The sequence below is a fragment of the Urocampus carinirostris genome, chromosome 11 (assembly GCF_059441175.1).
Source record: "Urocampus carinirostris isolate Australia breed hairy pipefish chromosome 11, RoL_Ucar_1.0, whole genome shotgun sequence".
NCBI classification, from domain to species: domain Eukaryota; kingdom Metazoa; phylum Chordata; class Actinopteri; order Syngnathiformes; family Syngnathidae; genus Urocampus; species Urocampus carinirostris.
The window spans coordinates 10,461,524-10,488,519 of NC_142359.1; the positions used below are offsets into that span (position 1 = coordinate 10,461,524).

The following is a 26,996-nucleotide window of genomic DNA, read 5'->3' on the forward strand; positions in this document are numbered from 1 at the left end:
CCAATCATGGTTTGTGAAACTGCTGATGTTTCCTTCAGCCTTCTACAAGGCCCTGGCTCCGCCAAAACGGAATTTGATTGGCTAAACCAACATTTAGTGACAATGATCTTATGCCTCAGGGCTTGCAGAACTGATTATGAAGGTGTCCGGGTAGTTCTTTGACCCTGGCAACAAGTAATTGCTGAAATATGAAAGCCCCTGGAAACGGCAAGATCAGGGAAGAAGCAATCAAACTAAGATGACAAAAACATTTGAATTATGTATTGAGTATTCATGGACAAAATATAATTGACATCACATGATTGCAGTATTTTTAAGCCAGCCACTGTAATGATCTTGAAAAAGCACTGAAACTGTGGATTGGCTAGCTTCTGCTTGAGTTGCTTTTTGTGGGCACTTAGTGGGCCGACAGCTCTCTGTAATCTATTGTGTAACCAGCAGTGTTATCATGGCGGTAATTACCTACCACTGAAATATCCCATGCAGAGGGGAGTTTAGGTTAACTACTGGGAGAGGTGTAACTCTAAACAAATTAAAATCTTTGGGCTCTAATTGCTTAAGTGATGCATTTTTTTATTCAACTTTAAAAAAAGTTAATGCCCAGGTTATACACACATTACTTGTTCTTTGATACAGTATTTATTCAATACATACATTTGTGTTTCATGTTGAACATTGGTCAAAGGAAACCTACATTTTCCTTTTGAAATTCAGAGAAATGTATATTTTGGGACATGAAGCAGATTTTGTACTCCAGGCTATTTTCTCTGTTGTATTATGGGTCAGAAGCCCTTTACAGGACTTTTTTTAGGAAATAACATTGTAATGAACTTCCTTATTTCCTTTAATGCAATTTAAAAAAACAAATATGTCATACTGTCACGGTTACTCGGCAGTGGCTCTGGAGGTAGAGCGCTCGTCTTGGGATCAAGAGATCGCAGTTCGAATCCCGGCTCCTCCGTGTTACATGTCGAAGTGTACCCCTAATGCCCCCAATAAGCAGGTTAGCCTTACATGGCTGCACGGCCGCTATTGGGAAATGTGAAGCACACTGTAAAGCGCTTTGGGAAGTCTTGACTTGAAAAGCGCTATATAAAATGCAGATCATTTAATTTTATTGCCCTCACCTGTGCCCGCTTGTTTGGCGCCAGCTGCTGCTCGTTGCCTGATTGATTCTCCTCCTATTTAAACTCAGTACTCCAGTCACTCCTTGTCAGTCCGTCAGCGAACCTCCGCATACGCAAGGCAAGCACTTTGACTCTGGTTCCCGTCTGTCCCGTCTTTATCCGTATTCTACTCGTCTGTTCCTGATTTCCCGTTTGTCTCCGGCGATTGACCCGTTTTTGCCCATCGACCACGCTCCGATTTTAGACCCGTTTTTACCCACCGACCACGGTCTGATCTCCCGCTCCGGCTATTGACCCGTTTTTGACCACCGACCACGCTCCGGCTATCTTCCGCCCTGGCAAATCCACTCACTTCAGCATTCCGATCACACTCCGATCCCGTGAGCTGCTTGCTCCTCCTGTCCAGCAGGCACCGGATCGCTGCCATTTGTTTCCTCGATATCCCGATAAACCTTTGTGTAAAACGTTACCTGTTTAGGTCTACCATTTGTTCTGGTTCTGACACATACATTCTGGATTCATTATTCTTTTTTTGCCGCAATCAGTTATCCCTGGTCGACTATTGCTGAGAGTGGGGACAGAGAGGGCAATTGTGTTCCATGTATGGGTGCTAGTTTTTAAAGTCTTACTCCCTAAAATGAACAGCACCTACCATTGCTGCAATCAGGAGCTGGCAAAGCGCATGTTAAAAATGGTGGTAAGTTGAAGTGGTTTACTTTATGGATTTTTGCTTATCACAAGGGGTTCCCGTCCCCGTTAACTGCGATAAACAAAGGATTAGAGAATTTGCAATGAGAACACGCAACATATCTGTTATGTTTTCCTTTCCAGCAGCCGTTAAGTGCACACATTCAAAAAGACAATTGTGCAGAACTCCTGCTGGGCCACACCTGCAGCCTCACATATACACGCAGACGCACAGCCAATACACACAGAGCCACATTTTAATACTGCTGAGGAAAATGGTCAGAAACCACAAAATTGGAACGATAACCTTGACACACTTGCCAAGCTGAAAAAGGAAAAGCGGTTGCAACTCGAGATTTTTTGGAACGCTAAGATAAGATTTTTACTCTCATGAAGAATAATTGAATCATGTCTGTTGATGGTCTGTAGACTTTAGCTTTAATTTGGTTTAAGGTATCCACTTCTGTAAATGCATCTATTGTAGATCATAGAAAAGCAGGCGAGAGTTGGCGGTGACGCAAGACAAGAGTCTCTATAAAATATGACTTAACTGTAAGTCTGTAAAGAACTAGCTTGACCAGGGCCCAGCAACAAATTAAAACAATCTGATAGTCTTTTCTCCAAATGGATGTCCGCAATGACTCTGCTTTTTATTTGACGTGGAAAGAATGAAAAAATGGCCTTCACGTGATAAAAAATTGCTTTCTTGACCTCTGTCTTCAGCAATTGTCAACTGGGCATAATGGATTGAAGCCAAAACAGTGCAGTTAATTATAGGCAAACCACAATGAGATGCTTTAGTGGCCCAAACCACAAAAAAAGGGTGTTTTGCTAGCCCCTGCTCTCAGCCAACAAGGTATAACGAATTGCGGGCACAACCGTGCATTTCATCGTAAGTGGGCCAGAACATTATGCCTCCCAACAAAAATGCCTTTTTCTTGTCCTTATTCTCATCAATATAGGTTTAGGGAAAATGGATCACGGCCACACGAGTGCAGTTCATTTTAGAAAGTAATATAGTTACTGTTGTGCAGCACGGCGGCGCAGTGGTTGGCGCGTGTGCGGCACACTTCTGAGGTATTGAGATCAAACCTTCTATAAAAAATGACTTAACTGTAAGTCTGTAAAGAACTAGCTTGACCAGACGTCTTAAATGGGCCCAGCAACAAATTAAAACAATCTGATAGTCTTTTCTCCAAATGGATGTCAGCAATGACTCTGCTTTTTATTTGACGTGGAAAGAATGAAAAAATGGCCTTCACATGACAAAAAATTGCTTTCTTGACCTCTGCCTTCAGCAGTAGTCAAGTGGGCATAATGGATTGCAGCCAAAACAGTGCAGTTAATTTTCGGCATACCACAATGATATGTTACAGTGGCCCAAACCCCCAAAAAAGTGTGTTTTTCTAGCCCCTGCTCTCAGCCAACAAGATATATCGAATTGCGGGCACAACTGTGCATTTCATCGTAAGTGGGCCAGAACACCATGCCTCCCAACAAAGTGCCTTTTGCTGGTCCTTATTCTCATCTATATAGGTTGAGGGATAATGGATCACGGCCACACGAGTGCAGTTCATTTTAGAAAGTAATGTAGTTACTGTAAAAAAAAGAGAGGCAAAGACTGACAAAAGTGTGCCCTGGCAGTATCCCGTTTGGGCAAAATGCGTTCGGAGATAATGGACAAAGGGATAGACGAATACTTTTTTTTAACCGGCAATGCACTTAGGCCACCAAATACTTAGCGCGAGGTAGCGAGAGATTACAGTACACAGAGCAGGACTGACATTGAGAAGAACTGATGGACAGCATTTTTACAAGAACGTAGCAGGTTGAAAAACAGAGCACAACCAGATGGAGAGTCTTTCTAAAATCAAATAAGAAATGAAAAAAGAGGACCCAAGGAAACACTGGAAACAAGAACTCTTGTCCTAATGCTCTTAACAAAAGTGCTTTGATTCAGTGAACCTGCTTACATGAGACTGGAGGTCGGGGGTCTTCTCTAAAAACGGACGGGGGTGTTACATTGTCTAAGAACAGATGCAGTCCAAACAAAACGATAAACTAAAAAAACCTTCTGTGCTTCCTGTTGCAACATGTGTTTTCCCAACGTTTTGGCTATAAGTTCCATCCCCAATTCACAATACGAGGCAACCCAGTGGAGCGCTGAAACCTCCAAAATTCACGCACAAATTGTTGATCTGAATTGCAAAGATATATGATCAAGTCATCCGCCATTAAATTAATTGATCGGCCCCGTTATCAAGCAAGTTATCGCTTGACCAACCTCTCTGTCTTCACATTCTTTTGCGTAATTGTGATAAGGAGATGATTGTTTGGACTGTAAATCGTTGGGCAATTATTTATGGCGCCTGGGGTTTTCCAGGTTGGACCACAAGCAAACGAACGGCATTCCTTAGAAAATTCCCTGTGACCTCACTTGGGATAATGGAGTGGATTGGGTGAAAGACAGCCCGTTTTCAAATGGAGCTAGGGAAGGCTCAATTTTATTTCCAAGTGGCTGTGATTGACTTGATGGTTGGTGTTTTCAAGTTTTGTGGCTCCTAATCTCTGCCACAAAGTGCCACGTTGATCTAAATGCTTGAGCGTAAACAAGGCATTAGAAAGGGCTTAACAGGAAAACTGTTCACACACTTCAACCATTAGCGTGAGGAATTCTGCGTCAACATAATTGGCTTCATAAAGCCTACAGAGCCCTCCTAAGCACACTTGACGTTGTTTTTAGCTGTGTCGTTTTCAACTCTACTCCAAAATATCTAGGTCACGGTTTCAGATCATTCAATACAGTGACTGTGGCAGAAGCAGATCGCAATTACGAAAACGATCACGACTGAGCCGAAGAAAACAAATTGATAAGGGGTGTTCTAGACAACAGCATCACAGGCAGGGAAAAGACTAGGAACCTTCCCGTGGCCTCTCTCCCGGGGGAGCCTTACGAATCCAACTCAATCCACTCAGACTCGCTCTTTCTTTCTTTCTTGGTCCTCTCTCCTTCTTTGTCTCTCCTTTTCTCTCTTCCCCCTTTACACTCTTGTCTCTCATTTTCTCTATCCCTCTCTTTCCTACTCTCTCCCCACCTCTCACTCTCTTTTCCCCTTTTTGCATTTTACTCTGTCTGTCTTTCTCTCTTTCTATCTGCCCCTCTCTTTCTCTCTCTTCTACCCTCCTCTCTCTGTTCTTCTTAGGGCGGGCGGCATCGAGAGCAACCCTGGCCCCCAGTCCAAGTGCCACACCCCAATCACCTGTACTGCCTGCCCACGGGGCTTCCGTAAATCATGCACCGGCCTGTCCGAACGTACTAAGGACTTCAGAGGCTTCGTATGCTTGGTTGGCTTGGGTCACACCCCGTCAGGCCTGGCGGCACAGGACAGTCGCAGCCCCCTCTCCTTCGGAGAACTACGGGGCCTCCCACGAGCGAGTCTAGCGCTACTAAGGATTATCTTAGGCGCCTTGAGTGAATCAACAACAACAACAACAACAACAGCATCAGAGCACTTTTGACATCCCTTAATGAACTATACTGTGGAGAATGAGAATAGGGCCAGATTGCAACAAAGATGTGGGACGTCCTCTTTTTCAGTTGTTGCCATTTTGGATTGCCACGGTATTAGACCAAATTACATTCACTTGTCATCATTTCTTGTGGATTAAAGTGCTCCAGTGATGGGACGATGACTCCAATTTTACCAAAAGTGTTGCGTGTTTGTAGAGAATGCACAGATCAGGACAATTAGCCATGGGTGACCCTGCAGCTTGGAGGTAGATCCCCCTGTCGCTGCAGGTTCAAAGATACTTTGATGATGGACAACACACACCCCAAAACAGTCAGTTTTCACCATGAGCACCAATCAGAATTATTGTTATTATAATAGATGATTTTGATTATATAGGATGCTGAAAACATGTGGAGACGGCAATGATGATGATGTTGATGGTGAAAATAGTTATGGTGGTGGTAATGATTAAATAAGCATATGCTTTATCCTATTCCTTTTCATACATATACATTAACATTGTCTCATTCATTCGTTCGTTCATTCATTCATTCAGTCAACTTCTCCTGCCTTTCAATTTGTAGGCACAAAGCGAGAACTTTTCTTGCTTTTTGGGTGAAAGAAATATTGAGTACATTGTAAATATTGAGAATATTAAATAATACACCATCAAACTTCCTGAATTTCTCCTCTAGAAGGGCGTCATAAATGTTTCCTAACATCACTGTGTTATTTTGTATTTAAAGCACATGTATTGTTGGGAGGAGCAGTTCACCCTGCATACGTGAGGAATTTGGCGACCGAGCGCCAAAATGATCAAACGTTTGTTATACTTGGCGACTTTGGCACCGTACCATTTTCGTCCAAAAACCCGCACACCTGACGCCAAACACAAAATACAGATCGTGGGTGGCGCCAGGGGAATAGTTGTTAAGGTTCAAAACAAGTGATTTTCTCGTTTACGTTTCTTATCCTCCTGTTGTTTACTGGGAGAGCATCCATTAAACCCTTCACCACTGTAGCATATTTAGACAGCTGTGAGTCAGAGAAAAAACACTTTAAGGAATTTTATGCAAGGTTGAGTGCTAAGTGCATGCCCATTTCCTCTCTGAGTGGACTCATTTGAACCTAACACAAATCTTGAAGGAGCATAGTTGCCTCTGTAACCTATTAAAACTCTGGGTGTTAAACGCTGATTGGATTGTCAAGTTACACGAGTTCCCCTTAACAAATTCTGTATTCGTTGGACTGAAACCGATGGTAAAGTGAGGTAGAATAGTAATACCTAACAAAGATCTATGGGTCCCCAAAATTTGGTGTAATCAAGGTTGAAATTGTAAATCGGTGACAAATATATAATAAAAATCTATATTTTCATTCAGTTTTAATCATCAAATTATGAATTCATTTTCTGCATCAAATTATTGTTGGTAATATACCGAATAAAGGGATAAATAAACCTGTCTTTTTTTCATTTTCTCGTTTTATACTTCCTTTTTTTTCTTAACTTCTTTATACAACATAATAATTCGTAATATAATGCATCAAAGCAAGTGAGCCGTTTGAGAGCCGGCTCTCTTGAATGAGTTGATCCAAAATAGGCGGTTCTCTAAAAAGAGACTGACTTTTCACCACACAACTCGAGATCGGCGTGCAGACGAAAACTCGAACCGCGAGACCAAGACAACATCTGCCGGATCTGCCTGACGAAAAGTTTGGAGAGCGGTAAATCTTTGTTTAAAAAAATTTAATCGGATAATAATGACAATTTTGTGTCAAAAAAGTTGCGTCCCGGGACGTACGTTGATTTGAGACTATGCGTCCCCAGCAAAAATGATGCGTCTCGGACGCAGGGAGGCGGGCAAACAAGAACACTGACCTAAGTACTTTATCCTAATCCGTTCAGGATCATTGTTCCAGCACCCATTTGTTGGAATACTGAAAAATGTGTTTTCATCTTTTGGTATTTATTCATATCTTTTCCAAAGCATTCCAAAACCGGGGATCTGGATCGCGGTTGCTCGGGTGCTGTTCATTTTAGATGTAAAGAAGGGAAAAATAGAGCTCCCGCGCATAATACAAATTGTCCTGATTACTGATACGCCCTGGCCATTTTTTTTCGCTGTCAACAACTACCCTCGCTCGTCACCGAAGTGCCACTTCCGCGTTCCTGCTATCTGCTACCCACAACCGACGATCATCGGATCGTGGATGCAAGTCCTGTTCTCCTTCTTAATAAAAACTGAGTAAAACGAACGCAATTGGGTCCCGTCTCCGTTCCTGGTCTGTGACACAAATTTGTTCTTTTGGCCGCCGATCTCAGCAATAGTCAACTGGGCATCGCAGCAAAAACAATGGCCACAATGGCACTCTACAGGGGCCCGAAAAGAAAGCAATGTGCCGCCTCTTACTCTCAGCAATTGTCGACCAGGGGTTATGTATCGCAGCACGACTCCTGATAAGACTCCTGTCTGATGGTCCCTGCTCACAGCAAAATTCAATTGGAGAATGATGGGCAACCTCCGCACAAGTACAGTTCATTTTAGGTGAATATAACGTTACAATGAATAAGAGCCACTAGGCCCAACTAAAGAGCGCATCAACACGCAATCACGGAGAATAGATTGGGCCCACATGGGTGCAGTTCACTTTCGGGTGGACAGAACAGCAAAAAGAGCCACCTGGCCCGACAAATGCTCTGTCCCCGTTCCAAGGAATACGTGACCAGGGATAACGGATAGGGAAGAATTTTTCAACCTGCGATGCATTGTGGCTGCTAAGTACAAAGCGCAAAGTAGTGAGTGATTTAAGTGTTCAGAAACCAGAATTCTAAACTGATTCCAAACCTTGCCCTAATGTAAACCTGTTCGCTTAAAAGTTCTCCACAAATGGACACAGGCCTGACCTTTTCATTGGGAGGGGCCTCTCCACAAGTGTGCTGGCTTAATCCACAAGGCTGATGTTTGCTTTTAGAAGAAATCCTTCTCGTATTTGCAAGTGTGAAAGTACAAAAAATAAACCTCTGCATTTAGCTCCACAAGGACGGCTGCCAAAGGGTGGAATTAACCTGTTTGATTGACATCCCACTGGAAGCCTTCCGTTGACCGCGTTGCTGGAGGTGTCTTAACTTCAAACAAGAACAAAAAAAATAAGAATCAAGATGAATAATGTTTATCACATCTCATGCGAGACCTGAAAAAAAGGTTGAATAGTAGGAAATCTCTGCACTGTAACCCATCGCTACTTCGTTCTTTGTCTTTCACAGCTTTAGTGTGTCGCACATTAAAAAATATTACACTGTCCATTATCCCCCGATCATATATTGCTGCGTAAGGCCTGGGGCTCTTTTTTGATGTTCTATCCACCAAAAAGTGAACTGCACTCATAGGGTCGCGACCCATTTTCTCTCATCGCATATTGCTGTGAGTGGGGACCAGTTTACTTCTGTTAAGCTTAGCGGTTCTTTTTTTGCTGTTACTGTATTTCCGTCAAAAAGGAACTGCACACGTGCAGTGGGGATCCATTTTTCCCAATCCTATATTGTGATGGCTGAAAGCACTTTTGTCATGAATCGTATGGTTCTGGCTGCGATTCTTTATCCCTGGTAGACTATTGCTAAGAACAGGGGTCAGTGGAGATTTCTTTTCAGTTCAGGCTGCTGTGGCCTGCCTAAAATTGAGTGCACTGTTTTGGCCGCGACCCCCTATCTCCAGTTGACTATGCTGAGACCGAGGTCCCAGAGAGTGAAGTCATCTCATGTGTGGCAGCTCTTTTTTGCTTTCTTTTACACCTAAGATTAAGTCATGTCAAATACTGCTGCAACCAAGGTTGGCTGGAAGCTTGTTAAAAATTGGGTGGATTACTTTGGAGATTTTCTCCTATCACTGGGGGTTCTGGTCCCTATTTATCAAGAAGAATGAGAGATTACACTACATGCAACAAAAAAAGAGAAAAAGCTTCCAATCACATTGCAGCTTCAAATCACTTGCTTCAAAAATCGACATAGACACCTTACAGTTTATCATTCTGATCGTGAGAACAAGAGAGTGTATTCATGTCATTCTCACTGCTCCAGGCATGATTTACATCAAAGGTATTGTTAAAACAGCTTTCTGGGCTGCTGCCTTAAAATGTTTTACCATAGTTTTTTTAACGACTTGGAGCTGAATAGAAACCACATTTCCCAAATGCTTGCCCATTCATTAATAGAGATGTTATTCCCCAGCGCCATTTCAAGCTATGACAGATGCAAGGTGGAACGGCATAACTGCAGTTTTATATTGTTGTTTAAAGTACTTTGCAGTAAGGCAATCTATTTTTAGTATTTAATTTGTATTTAGTAGTTAGTATTTTAGTTAATTGGTAACACTATAGTTGGAAGCTACCACAGTTGTTTGTTTTAGTGGTTAAGAGGTAACTGAGCAACATCCTTAGCAGGTTTTGAAAAGCTTTAAACTGTTTGGTGTTGGTTGAAGTATCTGCCACAATCCCAATTAGGACGCCCCCAAATCAAACTGAGATGAGTCGTCAGGCTTGAAATCCAAAATGGTGCAATGTCTCAAACCTGAAAAGTTGAGTTTTGGTAAAAGTCTGCATTACCCACACTATGCATCAAGACACCTGTTTTGCCTCAACAGTTGATTATACGCAACGAGAGTGTTGAGCATTCACACGCCGAGTGAGTCAATACTGTTATTACCACCCCCAGAAAACGTCTGATCTGCTGTAACGGCTCTAGATAGACCTACCTTATTGGTTTTCAACTTGCAACACATGTTTTTCATTGTTGGGAGTGTACTGTTTTCCCTCGACTATCGCGTTTAATGGGGATCAGAACCCCAAGCAATATGTGAAACGATCGCCGAATCACTGGCGTTTGGGTTAACGTTTTGGGTTAACGTGCATGACTGCCCCATTTCCCATAAAATAAAAGCTTGTGTGAGAACCGTAACTGGGTTCTCTTCCTGTTCCGGTTCTTGACATTTTTGGTTACTTTTGTTGTGTAAAAATAGTACAGTAGCATATGTCTACTTGAGGAGTGGTCTGACTAGAGATTTTGATTCACTCTATGGAGTAAAACTCACTTTATATTGTTTTACAGTTGACTTTTGTTGTAAACAAAATACTTGTAGTACAGTAGGATATGTCTACTTGATCAGTTGTCTCAGTTTGTGAGAATTGGATTTCGTTTAATAAACTCCTTTTATACTGTTTACTGCTGATTGTTATTTTTACATATTGTTTACTGTTTATTTTTGTTTCACTTCAAGTGAAGGATAAATCTGTTGCAATACATATTAGAAGGTTCTTTAACACAACTATCTGTATGTCTCTATTGAACTGGCTAGAATACTGCTGAGAGAATTTCAAATTCTTTGACATCCAACTTGTTTTTAAAGTAACGGAAATAGTTACTTCCCTGGTAACTATTTACTTTGACTATAGAGTAATTCAGTTACTACTCAGTTACTTTTTGCAAGAAGTACTGAGTAACTTTATCTTATTATTTTTTTGATGTAACATGCCGAACACTGACAAACACTAATTGATTTAAATATGTCAAGTTTCTGCTTTTTATTTTTCTATAAAATTTTTTACCTTAAAATGGCGACCTTTCTAAAAGGTTTATATATATTTTATAAGAAGGAGAAATGTCGGCTAAGCTCTATTTTTGGTTTTGTATTTTCATATTTTCCTAAAAGGCGTGTACGTGACTTTTAAGGAATTCTCAATGTTCTCTGATTGATTATTGGTACTCAGCAAACAGCTACATTGGGTACTTTATGAGTAGTGCCTGGCTTAAGCGACATCCAGTTGATTTAAAACTACAGGTCATTCTTCTCTTGTGGTAATCCCAGCATTGTCTCACGGGCCACATCAAATGATGTGGCAGGCCACATCTGGCCCACAGGTCATAAGTTTGACACAAGTGCTTTGTGTGTCTAGGAGTCACACGGACATCCCCATATTTGGTGTGCTTGGTGTGACTTAGACAGTCGAACTGTTACTCGAACAACAAGCTCATTTGACTGAAGCCTATTTATTGATTGGCTCTCGTAGGAGGCCCGAATCCCCCCCCTCCCACTAGTATAAATGTACACTCTCCCTCCCCTACCAACCTTCCTTCATTCTCCCCACTGGATCCAATTCAGTCATAAATAGTACAGGCGCAGAAAGGCGGCAACAGGCGGACCGACAGGAAGCTCCATGAAGTCATGGAGCGTTCAAGAGTTTGCAAATTGCTGGTGACGACTATCCTCATCATGGTACTGTAATCATGTTTGTCTCCCTGTCTTGTTTATGTTTTTCTATGTCATGTGTTCTCAAATGTCACATGGTTTTGTTTATGGCTTGTCAAATGACTCGAGAGCAGCGCGTGGTCCAGTTTTGTAGCATCTAAAGAGTGTCCCATCCCCTGCTCTTTTCCAGAATGCATGCGATCTTTGTACAAAACACCGCAGTGACGTCTGGAAGGGTTTATGATGCTCTTCTAGAGATGTTCTCTAGGTTTTGTGTACAGTTACCCGATACTTAATCTATTATCATCCTGGAAGGGGGAATTACCACTTGTTAGGCACCCTCTTAAGGTTTTTTATTTTCCTCGTGGTGAGGTTTTGAGGTTTTCCTTGCCCACATGTTGGTTTAAGATCAGGGGATGGTGTCATTGTAACCTGTGCAGTCTTTTCAGATATTTTGTGATTAAGGACGATACAAATGAATGTGATTTTTCTAGAGGAGAAATTAGTCCATGTTTTTGCAATAACATTTAGCTGTCAGGACCAGAACGGAGACAGGACCCACTTGCGTTGCGTTCTCACAAGTCTTTATTGGAAGGAAGAGAAAGGGCTGCGCCCACGATCGAGTGTTCGCTGGACGCGAGAAGCAAGTTGCTCTGGTACTCGGATTGTGCTCCGAACGTGGAAGTGGATCTTCCGTGGCGAGCGATGGCTGTGTCAGGGACAGAAAAGCAGGTCGGTAGCTGGGACAAGAGAGCAGACGTGCGGGACAAAAACAGGTCGAAGCCAGGGACAACCGGGAGCAAAAAACGGGACAGGTGGGAGACAGGGTCGAAAAAGGCTTGCTTAGTGTTCACTGAGGTTCGCAGATGGGCTGACAAAAGGGGACAGACAGGACTGGGTTCGAATACTGATCGGAAGCCAATCAGAACCCGCAGCGGTTGGTGCCAAAAGAGCAGGCACAGCTGAGTCACATCAGTAATCATGACATTAGCAGCGACAAAATCCAACCAAACAAGGCACACGGTATATATTTTCACAGTTTTGTGCAATAACATTTAGCAACAGCAAAAATAAAAATATGAATAAAACCCCTAAATAAGTCACAACATATGTTTTGTGCTTTTGCTTAGGGTGGAAATGAGCCTGTTGTTCCTTGTTTTGAGTTATCTGTAGTGCCTGCCAGTTGATCTGATACTGTGGTAACCACCAATGAATGCAGCAGAAAAAGACGTCTGTGTTGTAATCTGGCCCTTATACAGAGTACGGTTCAAAATGGGGTGTCGAAAACGACATGAAGCTCTTTACTTCAGGACTTACACCAAATTGTACATCCTAACCCTCATTCGTCTTCTTCTAGTAAATATGCGCAGTAGTAAATATGTGTTCGTCTTCGTAATCCGGCTCAGTATTACTGAATGGTCACATGATTTGAAAATATGAGACCCAAACAACTCGGAGTGGATTGTTTAGGTCAGGTTTGCGGGGAACAGCGCTGTAGGTGGTCTGTTGCTAATCGTGTTGACGCAAAATTCCCCACGCCAATGGCGTCAAGTGTGCGCTGGGCTTGAAGATTCAGTGATGCACAAGACAAAGGGTTGAGCAGATGCGCGGCTATCGAATGTCTCGCCAACCCTAAAAAGGCAGTTGTAGAAGGTGTGCAAGTAGGGTTTCCCTTCCCCCATCCAGGAAAAACTCACATGCTGACAAGTGACTCGCATAGAATCCCGTCCGTCAGTGAGCATCGGGCTATTGCTCATTTCCTCCATTTCTGCTTGATTGAGTACACTGAAGAGAGGCCACCTTTCTGGTTTTCTCATTGAGATGGATAAGCCGGATTGGATGGCCACCGAACAGACATGCATGCGAGCTGTTTGATGACCACATTTTCATGACTTTGTTCTAGATTTTCTTCTTTAGAGTAAAGGACATCATGAAAACTTTAAAGAGGAAAGTGTGGGGTATTGTATATGAAAGAAGGTAATTGTGTTATGCACCACATTGTGGGTTTTTTTCATGCGTTACCAAGCCCTGAGGATACCTGATGCTATACACGAGTGCCGCCTCTGACGATTGTCATTTTACTTTTGGCAGCTGATGCCGCACCAAAAAGCGCCGGTGTTGCAAATCCAGGGTATTTTTTTGCATCAGCATGCTTTCTTCTTTTAGCATGCATTACTTCTCACATACATATCTATAGAAATCTCATCTCATCTCATTAGCTGTACCGCTTATCCTCATTAGGGTCGCGGGGGTGCTGGAGCCCATCCCAGCAATCATCGGGCAGTGGGCAGGGGACACCCTGAACTGGTTGCCAGCCAATTGCACAAGGGGACAGACACCTCGCTCGCTCAGTCACACCTAGGGACAATTTGGACTAGCCAATTCACCTGAAATGCATGTCTTTGGAATGTGGAGGAAACCCACGCAAGCACGGGGAGAACATACAAACTCCGCACAGTAACGCCGGTAGCTGGATTTGAACCCACGCAGGAGGTTCCCACGACCTCAGAACTGTGCCGCACACGCGCTAACCACTGCGCCGCCGTGCTTCTATAGAAATCTAAATAATGTTAAATTGCAAAAATATGCTGTGTAACAAATGTTGCCATCTTGAATCAACACAACTTGAAGCATCTCTGAAAATGGTGCATGATTGTCAATGGGGTACGCTATTGTTGCCTTGTCTGCGTGGGTCTTCACAGCCGATACCAAAAATCAAGTGAAGCAAATGAACTCTAAGTTACCATCATTCCAGGTGGATTGTTGATACTTGGTCTAACGTGTCTGCTGTTGCTGTTCAAGCCGCATGGCACAGAAAGTGAATCTGAAAGTGAAGAAAAGTCAACCTAACCAGTTTGACGGACCTTTGGTGCAGATCTTCAATTCAGAAACAGAATGAGGATTTCGATGGGCTGGATTTACATTAATTCAAGGTTCACATATCTCTTAATCCCCTGGGTCATCGGGGCACCACTGAGGACGCAATTTAGGACAGCTTTAACCACTGCTGATGGTTCCTGGGCTGTTTCGGGTCGGGCCAACGTTGGGAACATTCCATTCCTGGATGTTGTTGGCCCAGTTCTTTTTCAATCTTTCTCTCTTCCTGACCCTCTTGAAAAGTCTCCCTGTAGAATGATCTCTAACAGTTCTGATGACCTTGTGACGTGAACATAGCACACCAGTTTTCGTCTGCGCACAGTTTACAACAGTTCTCCACAGGGTCCAATGTGCCCTCTGATGGTGTTGCGTACTGTTACCTTTGTCACATGGACTATATAGCTGATGTCTAGAGGTTTCCTGTAGCATCACATTTCAATGGTCTGGGATTTCCTTTCCAGCTTTGCTGTGAGAGTCCATGTATTGCAAGCGTAAAGGAAGATGGAATTACCTAGTGCTTGAATGAGTAGAGTTACAACAATAACTGGTATTAAAAATAGTAACCCCGTTCTATTTTTGGGCCTGTTTTTTCTGTGTGTTTTACCATGTCGAAGCATTTAGATGATTTATTGCTGATTAAAAATGCTTTTTTAAACTATACTTATTGAATAAATACACAACCAAACTCAGTTTTGCTCATGCTTTATTTTTAAAAACCTACACCTGCATACTTGTCAGTGTTGTTGTCGTAAAGCGGACGTAGTAGAGGACACCATGATAACGTTAAAACAGAGCTGGACAGCCTGACAGCTGTAGCTGAGAGACGGGCACTGAACAAGCTGCGGTCAATCATGGACAAATTATCACATCCACGACACAGCATCATCTCCAAACAGTAGAGCATCTTAAGCGAAAGACTGCTGTCAGTCTTGTTCCACGGACAGACTGAGGAGATAATTTCTTCCTCATGCCATGAGGCTCTTTAACTCCACCTGGGGGAGTAAAAGCCCACATTAAACCTCACCTCCACATTTGCATATTACCCTATTTTTATTACAGTGTGTATTTTGCTTCGCACTATTTAAATACTCTATAGCAAAACATTGTATTGGGTGTTTTTGTGTTCTATATCTTTACTTTATTTATCAACACAAGGATACTGCTGGAAGTGTAAATTTCCCTACGTGGATGAATAAAGTATCTATCTATCTATCTATCTATCTATCTATCTATCTATCTATCTATCTATCTATCTATCTATTATCAGGTGCGCTTTATGTACTTTTTATACACAGCAATGGCCGACGTAACTTTTAGTATGGTTTGCCTTATGCTTGTAAAAATATGGTAGTACTCCATAACCCCTGTGGGACTTTGGATTATCTTGCCTTCACCAAAAACAATGGCGGCACCGTCGGCCAGAACGCCGTCGTCCCTCACGTCCTCGGCACTTTCCACTTGCCTTGTTCGGCCTCCAGCTCACTTGGCTCGAGCTGCGAAATTCTCTGATTGCCTTTCAAAGGGAAGGGAATTAAGAAGCTGCCCAGCAGAGCTGGTTTGTTTACCGTGGATCTAAATATTGGCCGGTTCACAAAGTCTAAAGCAGCGCCGAGGATTTGGCTGCCCTATCTATTCGTGGTTGCCAAACTCTGCGCTTTGACAGCCGTTGACATCAGTCTGCACTCACTTTGGATCAGCTGAACCGTACATGCTTTGCTTGGGTTTTTTTTTTGCTACTGTGTCGGAAGAAAGATAAAAGCATTGCTTTTCTGTCAAAAAATTATTAGGAAGATATTTTGCAAAGATGGGCTTGGGTAACCCTATGAAATCTGGATAGTTTGTATCAGCAAGCTAGAATAAACCAGGAGAAAACTTATCGTTAGCACTCAACATTCATAGAAATAAAACATCAAATCCAGCCAATACACAGTACCATGAAAACAATTACATACATAATGGATTCAAAATAGTATTTCTGTCAAGAACCGGAACAGGATCAGGACCCAAATGCGTGACGTTTCTCACACAAGCTTTTATTTTACGGGAAATGGGGAGTCATGCACGTTAGGCAGAGGTCTGGCGTGGAAAGACAGGAACCCGGAGAGCGATGAGATCGATACCAATTGCCCGAGCAGATATCGGACGGACGGGGTCGATACCGGACAGGACGGGACAGACAGGATTGATAATGAAACAGGATATCGAAATTAAACAGGACAAACTAGACAGGAACGAAAACTGCATGGAATAATAAACAGGACAAAAATAAACGGGAACGAAACTGGAAACCGAAATTAAACAGGACAAAATAAATGGGAACAATACCGGACAGGAAATACCAACAGGAAACAGGACAGAGTCAGAACCCATGTCTTGCGGGGCAGAGATTCGTTGACGGACTGACAAAGGTAGAGTAAGAGCACTGAGTTTAAATAGTAAGGAAGACAATCTGTCAACAAGCCTCAGCTGGCGCCACACGGGCGGGGCCAATTGGGCGCCATGGCAACCGTGACAAATTCGGTTTTCAAATCATTGGAAAGAAAATCATACCCGCTGCCAGAAAATGTTCAATGTTTTAAAGGGACTGTATGCATTATTTAGAGCTTCGTATAAGTAAAAAAACAAAAAACAACAAAAAAAAACTTGATTATTGGATAGTTAGTAAGCAGCAATACATGAAGGATTATACAAACGTACATTTTTGTAAAACACCTGTAAGTTGAGAAATGTGTATTTATTTCACATATAACGAGCCTCACTTAGAGGGGGCTGAAATAATTGCTGGCCATCTTGCTGCTCCGGGGATCCCAAAACCTTGTGAAGTTCTGTGGGAAAAAATAAAGAAAAACTAAAAGAAAAATTGTGCAGTTTGTTAACTTTGAGTCGCCGTAGTTTGTATTCTTCCTTTTTAGTAATCGTTTCCGGTTGCAGGGCCCAAAAAGTGACCTCTTGTGGCCAAATAAAACACTCAACACTGGTATCCTGCAAGATTGTCAAATAAATAATCATTAAAATAAACAAAATAATCAAATATGGCAAAGGCCAGAATGCTTTTTTTCAGTCATATACATTAAAATCAGCTAAATGACTCTCAATATGACAGGGTTCCTGTGGACACTTGAAATGTCTTAAAATGCATTGAATTCATTGTTGTAAAGTTAAAGGCTTAATTGGCATTAAGAGGTCCTAAATCCAATTTTCGAGAGTCTTAAAACTGTGAAAACATTAAAAAGTTTTGTATTTGTTTGAACGAAAAAGATTTAGTAAAGTTTGTCATTTATCTTTTATAATAAGTTACCGATGTACTTTCTTGGCAACATGGCAAGACCACAATAAAGGAACTATCAAAACAGTGATGTGGTTTCAGTCAGGCTTTTAAGAGCAGACGCATGTCTTGAGTCTACTCACAATACACATGACAATTTCGGACAGAGACTTTAGACTACTTTAGACCAGGTGTGTCAAACAGGCGGCCCGCGGGCCGGATCAGACCCGCTAAGGGATTGAATCCGGCCCGCGAGACAACGCTGAATGAAGCGCAAGAGAAAAACGAGCTGTAGGTTGGAATATGTCTATTTAATGTTGCCAAAGCCAGGTGCCTCTCACCAACGCTGTACTTGTATTTCTCTCTTTCTTTCTCTCTTACTCTCTTATCCTCCCTTTTTTCTCTCACTCTCTATCTCTCTCTCTCTTTCACTCTCCCTGTCTCTTTTTCTTTTAGTTTGTTCGTTTTCATCTATTTCGCGCTCTTCCTACCTTCTTTTGCTCTCTCTTCCTTTTTCATTTTCTCTCTCTTTTCTCTCTCTCTCTCTCTCTCTCTCACTTGCTTTCCCCTTTCCCTTGATCTCCTTCTCTTTACTCTCTATACTCTCTTTCTCTCTTTCTCTCTTTCTATTTCTCTTTGGATTTCTTTCTTTTCTCTCACTAGTTCTCTTTTTATCTTTTTTGTTCCTCACATTCTCTCTCTCTTTCTCTCTCTCTAACTCTCTCTTTTTCTCCCTTTCTCTCTTTCTTTGTCCCACCCTCTCTTGTTCTCTCCTTCTCTTTCTCTTATTTCATTCTCTCTCTATTTTTCTTTCTCTCTAATCTACTAGTCCGGCCCCCGAGAGAACGTTTGTTCTATCGTGTGACCCCGTATTAGAATGAGTTTGACACCCCTGCTTATGACCATGGGAAAGTGTACATTTAATGTAAAGTGGCCGTCAGACGAACATTTTTTTATCATGGCTAAAAGTTGTGCCACGTAATTTGTACGAGGCACAATTTATTGTGTGCAAGAAATATGTGTGTGTTTTTTATTTGTTTGTTTCAATTGTGTTTTTTGTGTGGACTTGGTCTTAGATTTGATTTAATGGCATTAAAAAAAGTCTTAAAAAGCCTTGAATTTCGATTGCCTTGAGCTAAAAGAACCCTGATATGAGCAAAAAAAATTATACCAGCACAAAATTATCATAGTATTTAGTATTTTTTTCATTAGAAATGTTTACAATATGGTAAAATGAGAAATTTTACTTAAAATGACTTAAAATAAAATGTGTTTTACTTGAAAAAGAACTGGCTGTGTGGGGGGGTAGGCGGAGAGTAATTTTGTAAGGCCTAGCAGTTTTTTTGCCGTAACTGTGTTTCTGCCTAAAATGAACTGCACTCGTGCAGCCGCAAACCATTAAAAACTGGTCCACTATTGCTGAAAACAGGGGCCGACAGAGTCCATTTTTTTTCTCGGGTCTGTGGTGTGAAAAATTCTGCAAAATCGTTTTCTTTTGATTATTTTATGAAATGATACTAGAGTATTTTTTTATCTCCTTTGCATCCATGTTTTTAAACTTTTGGATTAACCTCCAGTGAACTGCGTATGATTTCATAGAATGTCTTTGCGCCTCAAATCTTTTCATCTGCATTCCGACTACCACGGGAGGTGAATTATTTTTCTTCTGCGTCGATTCCACATTTCAGTGTAATTTTTGGGGTAATAAAGAGCCAGTGGCCTGCTTTTTCTTGGGAGCGGCAGCTTTTTGAAGCATGCCGGATTATCCGTCCTCTTTTCTCTCACCCGCCGGCGTTATTTGATCGTTTGCCAGATGCAAAGAAAGAAACCCAATACGCACACGGTCAGATGGAGGTGACGCGGATCACATGACTATGCCAGTCATTTCAAAATAAACAATAGTTTAAATTTTGACACAGGAGATCTTGATTGATGGTTTTGGTGGGATCATTGTTTTTTGGGACTGTCACTGTCAGGACAAGAATGGAAACAAAACCCAATTGCATAGCGTTTACCACAGGTTTTATTAAAGGAAAGAGGAAGGGCTGCGCCCACGATGTCCGCTGGACACGGGAGGCAAGTCGCTCTCGTACTCGGATTGTGATCCGAACACGGAAGTGGATCTTCCGTTGCGAGCGATGCTGGTGTCAGGGACGGAAAAACTGGTCGGTAGCCGAGACTGGGAGAGCACGGCGTGGTCGGGGTCAGAAAAGAATCGTAAGCCAGGACAGGAGAGTAGACGTAGTCGGGGACAAATAGAGGTCGTAAGCCGGGACGGGAGAGCAGACGTGGTCAGGATCAAATCAGGTCGTAGCCAGAGACAGACGGGAGCAAAAACGGGACAGGTGGGAGTCAGGGTTAAAAAAGGCTTGCCTAGTATGCACTGAGGTTCGCAGACGGACTGACGACAGGGGATTGAAAGGACTGGGTTCAAATAGTGACAGGGAGCCAATCAGAACCCGCGGCGGTTGGCGCCAAATGAGTGGGCACAGCTGAGTCACCTCAGTAATCATGACATTCACACCTGTCAATTATTAGTTTTTAAAAAGTGCTTAAGCCATTTTATCAGTTAGATCTAATTTGTGCCTAAGTGCATCGTGGGATGAAAATTACTCCGCGATCCCCTATCCCCGAACTCATACCAGGTATATAACACTTAAAATCAAACGTGCTTTAAAAAATAATACTGAAATATTTGGATTTTAAACATATTACTATAATCCCTCATCACTTCGTGCTTCACGGCCTTGGTTCAAAAATAATTTCACAATCCAATCCCAGATAGCATACTGCTGCGAGCAAGGGCTTGCGTAGTTTTGTCGGGCCTGTTGACTCTATCTTGCCGTTCCATCTACCAAAAAGTAAACTGCACTCGTGCGGCTGCAATACATTATCCCAGATGGTATATTGATGAGACCGGGGACGGCAGAAGGCACTTTTGTCGGCCCTGGCAGCTTTTTTTTACTGTTACTGTATTTCTGCGTAAAATGAACTGCACTCATGTAGTTGCAATTCATAATTCCCGATCACTTATTGAAGAGAGATAGGACTGGCAGAAGGCACTTTTTGTCAGAAAGGATGCCACACTTACATGTCAGAGTTGCCAGGGCGCCCAATTGTCCCCGCCCATGGACACCAGGTGAAACTCGTTGAGAGATTGCTCCCTGTCACTACTTAAACGCTGCCCTGAGAGCCGTCGTTTGTCGGAGCGTCTGCCAAACTCTGTTTTGACACGTCACGCTCTGAGAATCTCCGTTTTTCCTGTGTTTTTGCTCTTGTTTGGCAGGCCCTGTGAATCTCAGTTTTTTTCCTGTGTTTTTGCTCCTGTTTTGCTCTGTTTGATTTTGACCACTTCCGCGTTCCGAGCAATCTACTCCCCGCGACCAACGATCTCCGGATCGAGTGTGCGCTCCTTTCTCTTCTCCCCAATAAACTGTGAGTAACGTTACGCGAGTGGGTTCTGCTCTCTGTTTCCTGTCCTGGTCCTGACATTACCTGCCTAAAATGACCGCGATACATTATCCCTGATCAACTATTTCTGAGAGCAGGGGCAGACAAAGCACAATTCTTGGGGTTAGGGCTACTGAAGAGTGTCATTGTTGTCTTTTTCTGGCATGTGTGGCGTCTCTTCTTCTATTCTTTCTGCTTCAGATGAACAGCATCTGAACAGTCGAAATCCATTATCCCCAGTCGACTATTGCTGTGAATGCATGTTAAAAGCGGTGGGAGGGGGGATTCTTTCACAGATTTTCGCATATAGCAAGGGGCTCCCCATTAACCACATTGAACAATGGATTACAGTACTCAGATTTTTTTTTCCCTCAAAGACACAGGGGGTCTTGAATGATGGATTCAAAGATCAACGTTTTTTTGGACTGCCACCTGATATGCATGTTGCGTCCCGAGAGTCGCAAAAAATCATCTTCCCATAATATTAACCTTGGGTGCCGCGTTAATATTCCAAGCTCCGCCGCCAAGCACAGCAGCGTGCAGTTATTGAAGTTGAGCCAGCTTAGCGAATCAAAACCGTCACACTCCATCTTTTTTTTTTTACCTCTCCATGCACAGAGCTCACGCACGGCTCGATCGGAAGAGGACCGCGAAACTCTTTGGGACGCTTGGGGGTCCTGGAGCGAATGTTCCCGTACCTGTGGAGGAGGAGCGTCCTACTCCCTCAGACGATGCCTCAGCTCCAAGTAAGTTTTCTGTGCAGGGATATTATTCACCGCTGCTGATGGCAAACATTAGGCTAGAGAGGCTCCGATCATATGAGCCATTTTTAGAAAATAAATACCTCTTTGACCTTTAGATAAATGGAAACATCTTGTGCCCAATTTGTCAATGTGCGTTTGAAGGCTATCCAGAGCCATTCTGACTTTCTTAAAATAGGAAACCTACTGCCTGCTTTCTATTAAACTGCCAGATTTTGGCATTGCAAGTCTGGTCGGCCTCTCTTTGCCGCTCCCAATTGTTCCGCCAAATAAACTCAAGACAATTGTCATAATAGTGTGAGTCAACCTTCCGTATTCTACAGTGGGAGTGGTGTTATGTCATTGGTGAACTACCTATTTAAAACAGGCATAACCAGGAGTAGCTCTAGAAATTAAAATACAATGTACCTAAAAAAATTGTATGGACCATATTTCTTTTTGTATGACTTCTTTTTTTAAATTAAAGTCAAAGTTTGGGTGTGCATTACACTCGAGGTTTTACAATATTTGTGCAAATAACATCCCTGACAATCGCAAAACATTAGATGCAACAGGACTTGAACCTGGGTTGCGGTTGTGAAAAATACTAATTATGTCAGGACCAGAACGGAAACAGGACCCAATTGCGTTACGTTTCTCACAAGTTTTATTAGAGGAAAGAGAAAGGGCTGCGCCCACGATCTGCCGTTTGCTAGGCGCGGGAAGCAAGTCAATCTCGTACTGGGATAATGATCCAAACACAGAAGTGGATCTTCTGTAGCGAGCGATGGCGGTGTTAAGGACGGAAAATGGGTCGTAAGCCGGGAAGGAGAGCAGACCTGGTCGGGATCAAAAACGGGTTGTAACCGGAGACAGATGGGAGAAAAAACGGGACAGGTGGGAGTCACGGTCGAAAAATGCTTGCCTAGTATACATTGAGGTTCGCAGATGGACTGACAACAGGGGATTGACAGGACTGAGTTCAAGTAGTGACAGGGAGCCAATCAGAACCCGCGGCGGGTGGCGCTAAATGAGTAGGCAAATGCGCAGACGATTCCAGCGCCAAAAAAACTGACTTAGACGAAAGGTTGTTTTTTTTTCTTGGCACTGTTGGACAAACCATGAATAAATAGTGATTATTGTCCTGTGTAAAACTCGGTATAGGTCAGCAGATTTAAAAACCCGATAAAGGCCTTCTAGAGTGGCTCGTTGTACGCTATTATGTCTTTGCGAGCTCTCCGCCGAGCCTCGCACGCTTACGGCTCACCACACGAGAAAAAAAAACGTTGAGCTAACCGCCGACTTTGGCAGTGCTTGACTGGTTTGTATTGTGGTTCGCCTCGTCATTTCATGTCGTCCCTAGCCAGTTCACACAAGTGATCCTCATTTACTCTTTCTTCCTTCTCTAGGACCTGCGAAGGGCAGAATATCAAGTACCGAACATGCAGTAATGTGGTAAGCTCAGCGATTTCTTAATGTGAAGCTTCCAACTGGGGATTTTCTTGGTTGACTCACGTCCATTTTATAGATTTCCATGTGCAAATGCCTATGTGTCCCAGGTTTTGTTTCTAGGGCACTGGTTCTCAACTGGTCTGACGTCAGGACCCACCATTGAAACCTAATAAAACCCAAATGAAACCCAAATGAAGAAAAATATTCCACCTCTCAAATGAAAGGATTGGGCATTTTAAAGCAGAGATAGTAGAATATAATCACCTTTTTTCCCCAAAAAACAAATGACCAGCCAAACCAAAACGACTTCAAGTACCGGATATACATCACATACAAGCAGTGTTGGGATAACACCGTTATAAGTAACGCCGTTGCATAAAAGTGTTATTTTTCCAGTAACGGGGTCAATTAACTAATTACTTTGTACGCAGTTACAACGCCGTTACTGTTAGTGGCGGTCAAAAGCTTCAGAACGCTAACTGACGCTGTCTTTACTGCCACAGTATTCTAATCTCCTTCGAGTATTTTTTGTGGTCCATGTCACCCTTTAGAATTAGCAACTACCATAGCGTTAGATCACGATTACAAATATAGTGAAGAATAGGCGAACGAGGGCTGATGTTAAGTTTATAAGAAAAACAAGTTAAATGGTTTCAAAATGTCACTTAAATTCAATCATTGGGGTAATAGGGGTCACAGTGGGACCTTGGTTATCGCGGTAAATGGGGACCAAAACCACTCGCGATAAATGAAAATCTGCGAAGTAGCGGAGCACCTTCCAAAAAAAAATTTTTTTTTTTAATTTTTTTTTTTTAATTATTATTTTTTAGACCCGGTTAATGGGGAGCAAAACCACCCGCAAAAAGTGAAAATCTGCGAAGTAGCGACGCCCCTTCAAAAAAAAACAAAAAACAAATCTCATCTCATCTCATTATCTGCACCGCTTATCCTTATTAAGGTCGCGGGGGGGCTGGAGCCCATCCCAGCCATTTCCGGGCAGTGGGCAGGGGACACCCTGAACTGGTTGCCAGCCAATCGCAGCTGCAAATCACATTAGTTCTCGCAGTTAGCTGTGTTCTTCATCGACCCACGAGCCGAGTGATCTACCGCTAGGAGTTGTGCAGCTGGGCGATATTACGTCCGCCTGAGACGATCGGAGACAAATTCACGACAGGGTTTATACTTGTGCCGCACCGCGGGTGGCGTTTGGTCGCAGAGGGCGAAAGCCGGTCCCCAAACACCGGCCGGGGACCGGCCCACAGAGGGCGGCAGCCAGTCCCCAAACACCGGCCGGGGACCGGCCCACAAAAGGTCGACACCCAGTCCCCAAACGCAAGCCGGGGACCGGCCCACAAGAGGCGACAGCCAGTCCCCAAACGCAAGCCGGGGACCGGCCCACAGGAGGCGGCAGCCAGTCCCCAAACGCAAGCCGGGGACCGGCCCACAATAGGCGGCAGCCAGTCCCCAAACGCAAGCCAGGGACCGGCCCACAGAGGGCGACAGCCGGTCCCCAAACACCGGCAGGGCACACAGAGACGGACAAATCACTCGCTCATTCACTCCTAGGGACAATTTGGACCGGCCGATTAACCTAACATGTATGTTTTTGGAATGTGGGACGAAACCGTAGTGCCCGGAGAAAACCCACTCATGCACAGGGAGAAGATGCAAACTCCACATGGGAGGTTCGATCTCATGACCTCAGAACTGTGCCGCGAACGCGCAGTCACCATCTTCTGAAAACTAGTTATCCGTTTTTTTCTCATTAATTTAGCCACTTGAGCTGTGAAAGAATGTGATTAATACACAAGTGTGCCTTATCTTTTATACAAAGTATTTTTTTAACTTTCATTTTAATTACCTGTCAAATTCTGACTCCTATTGAAATTCAGGTTACATCACCCGCTGATTCGAATTTTCCTCAATCTAAATCGATGAATAACAAACACACTCATAGTGTGTACCTTTGGATTGAGTTTAAATGGAAATGTTCATAAAGTATGCAGCATGTTATCATTGTACAGAGAAAATATATATTCAAAACAAAGTAGATGACACAAGAGGCCAGTAGCTGAATTCAGAAAAATGAGAAGCAAAAACAAACTTTCATTTGTTGTTCTTGAATCTCGCTCAGCCTTCCTGTTCCTCGTCAGAACACTGGACTGTGTTTACGTAGAGGTTCACTGTAAAAACGTTTTTATTCTCGATTGAAAGCACAATATTATTTTGATTGCGATTTTATATTGTTCTCTTAGATCTTCTAGATGCAAGCTTACAATTAAATCAAAATCCACAACTTTATGATAAAAACTGATTTTTTAGAAAGGCTGCCGAGGAAAAGCCAGAGCTTATCTTGGTCCTGCACACTCAACGTTTCACAATATTGTAATCACTCATTTATCGCGGGTAATGGGGTTCAGAACCCCCCCGTGATATGTGAAAATCTGTGAAGTACCACCCTCTCTATTTTCAACATGCGCTTTGCTGTCCCCTAGCAAGGATAATGCATCACGGCCACACGGAAAGAATGGGAAAAAAGATCCACCGTACATAACACAAATTTGCTTTCTCGGTCCCAACAATATTAGACAGTGCAGTTCATTTTAGGCAAGCCAAAATGGCACACTTCAAAAAAATCCCTCTGTATGCTCTGGCTTTCGGCAAAAGTCGACCAGGGATAATGGATCTTTTACACAACAATGCATTGCATTTTAGGTCAGCCAGAACAGCAAGTCTCCTGACAAAAGTGTAGTTCATTTTAGGCGGAAATACAATGAAGGCAGAAAAAAAAACACAACTCCTGACAAAAGTGTCCTCTGCCAGTCCCTGTTTGCGATCAGGGAGAACAGATTGTGGCCACATGAGTGCACTACACTTTTTGGTGGACAGAACTGCAAAAAAAAAAGTTGCCGGGCACCAACAAAAATGATTGCCCCCGCTTGCAGCAATATGTGATTGTGGATAATGGAGTACTGTATTTCTACCTGCGATGCGAGGGGTAACAGTACTATATTCAAGAACATTTCATCTTAACAATCTTTCTCCCTCAGGACTGCCCCGTGGACGCCGGAGACTTCCGAGCACAGCAGTGTTCAGCGCACGCTGATGTTCGCTACCAGGGTCAATACCACGAGTGGGTTCCAGTCTACAATGACCCGGAGAACCCGTGCGCCCTCAAGTGCAAAGCCAAGGCATCCGGATTGCTGGTGGAGTTAGCCCCCAAAGTTCTAGATGGGACACGCTGCTACACCGAATCCTTAGACATGTGCATCAGCGGCATGTGCCAGGTAAGACAAAAATCAGCATATTCCTTTCTTCAACCAGGAAATCACAATGCCTATGTGCGCTATAGATTGTCGGCTGCGATCACGAGTTGGGGAGCGCGGCCAAAGAGGACAACTGCGGCGTCTGCAACGGCAACGGTTCCTCGTGCAGGCTGGTGCGAGGGCACTACAAATCCAAGCATGCCTCAGGAAAAAGTGAGCTTCATGCCACAGTGTGATTCTTGCCATCACAACACTTTAAAATCTTTTTTTTTTTTTTTAAGTGGAGGATACAGTTGTCGTCATCCCCTTCAAGAGCCGACACGTGCGTCTTATCCTGAAAGGCCCGGATCACTTGTGTAAGTCCTGGTAGGTCCAGGAAGC

The 26,996-nt window shown here is 43.1% G+C and overlaps 1 protein-coding gene across 4 annotated transcripts in view; it reads left to right on the forward strand.

The window, feature by feature from the left end:
• The window catches only part of adamtsl3 (ADAMTS like 3), a 101,658-nt gene that overhangs the window by 45,100 nt on the left and 29,562 nt on the right, over positions 1–26,996 (forward strand). For 2 of the 4 annotated variants that reach the window (XM_088347108.1, XM_088347110.1), the window contains exons 3-7: positions 21,776–21,903; positions 23,307–23,352; positions 26,400–26,636; positions 26,702–26,828; positions 26,897–26,971. In XM_088347108.1, coding sequence (XP_088203234.1) covers positions 21,776–21,903; positions 23,307–23,352; positions 26,400–26,636; positions 26,702–26,828; positions 26,897–26,971 — 613 coding nt within the window. Of the gene's footprint in view, positions 1–11,453; positions 11,593–21,775; positions 21,904–23,306; positions 23,353–26,399; positions 26,637–26,701; positions 26,829–26,896; positions 26,972–26,996 lie in introns of those variants that run through there. The other 2 variants (XM_088347109.1, XM_088347112.1) reach the window with 2 other exon arrangements.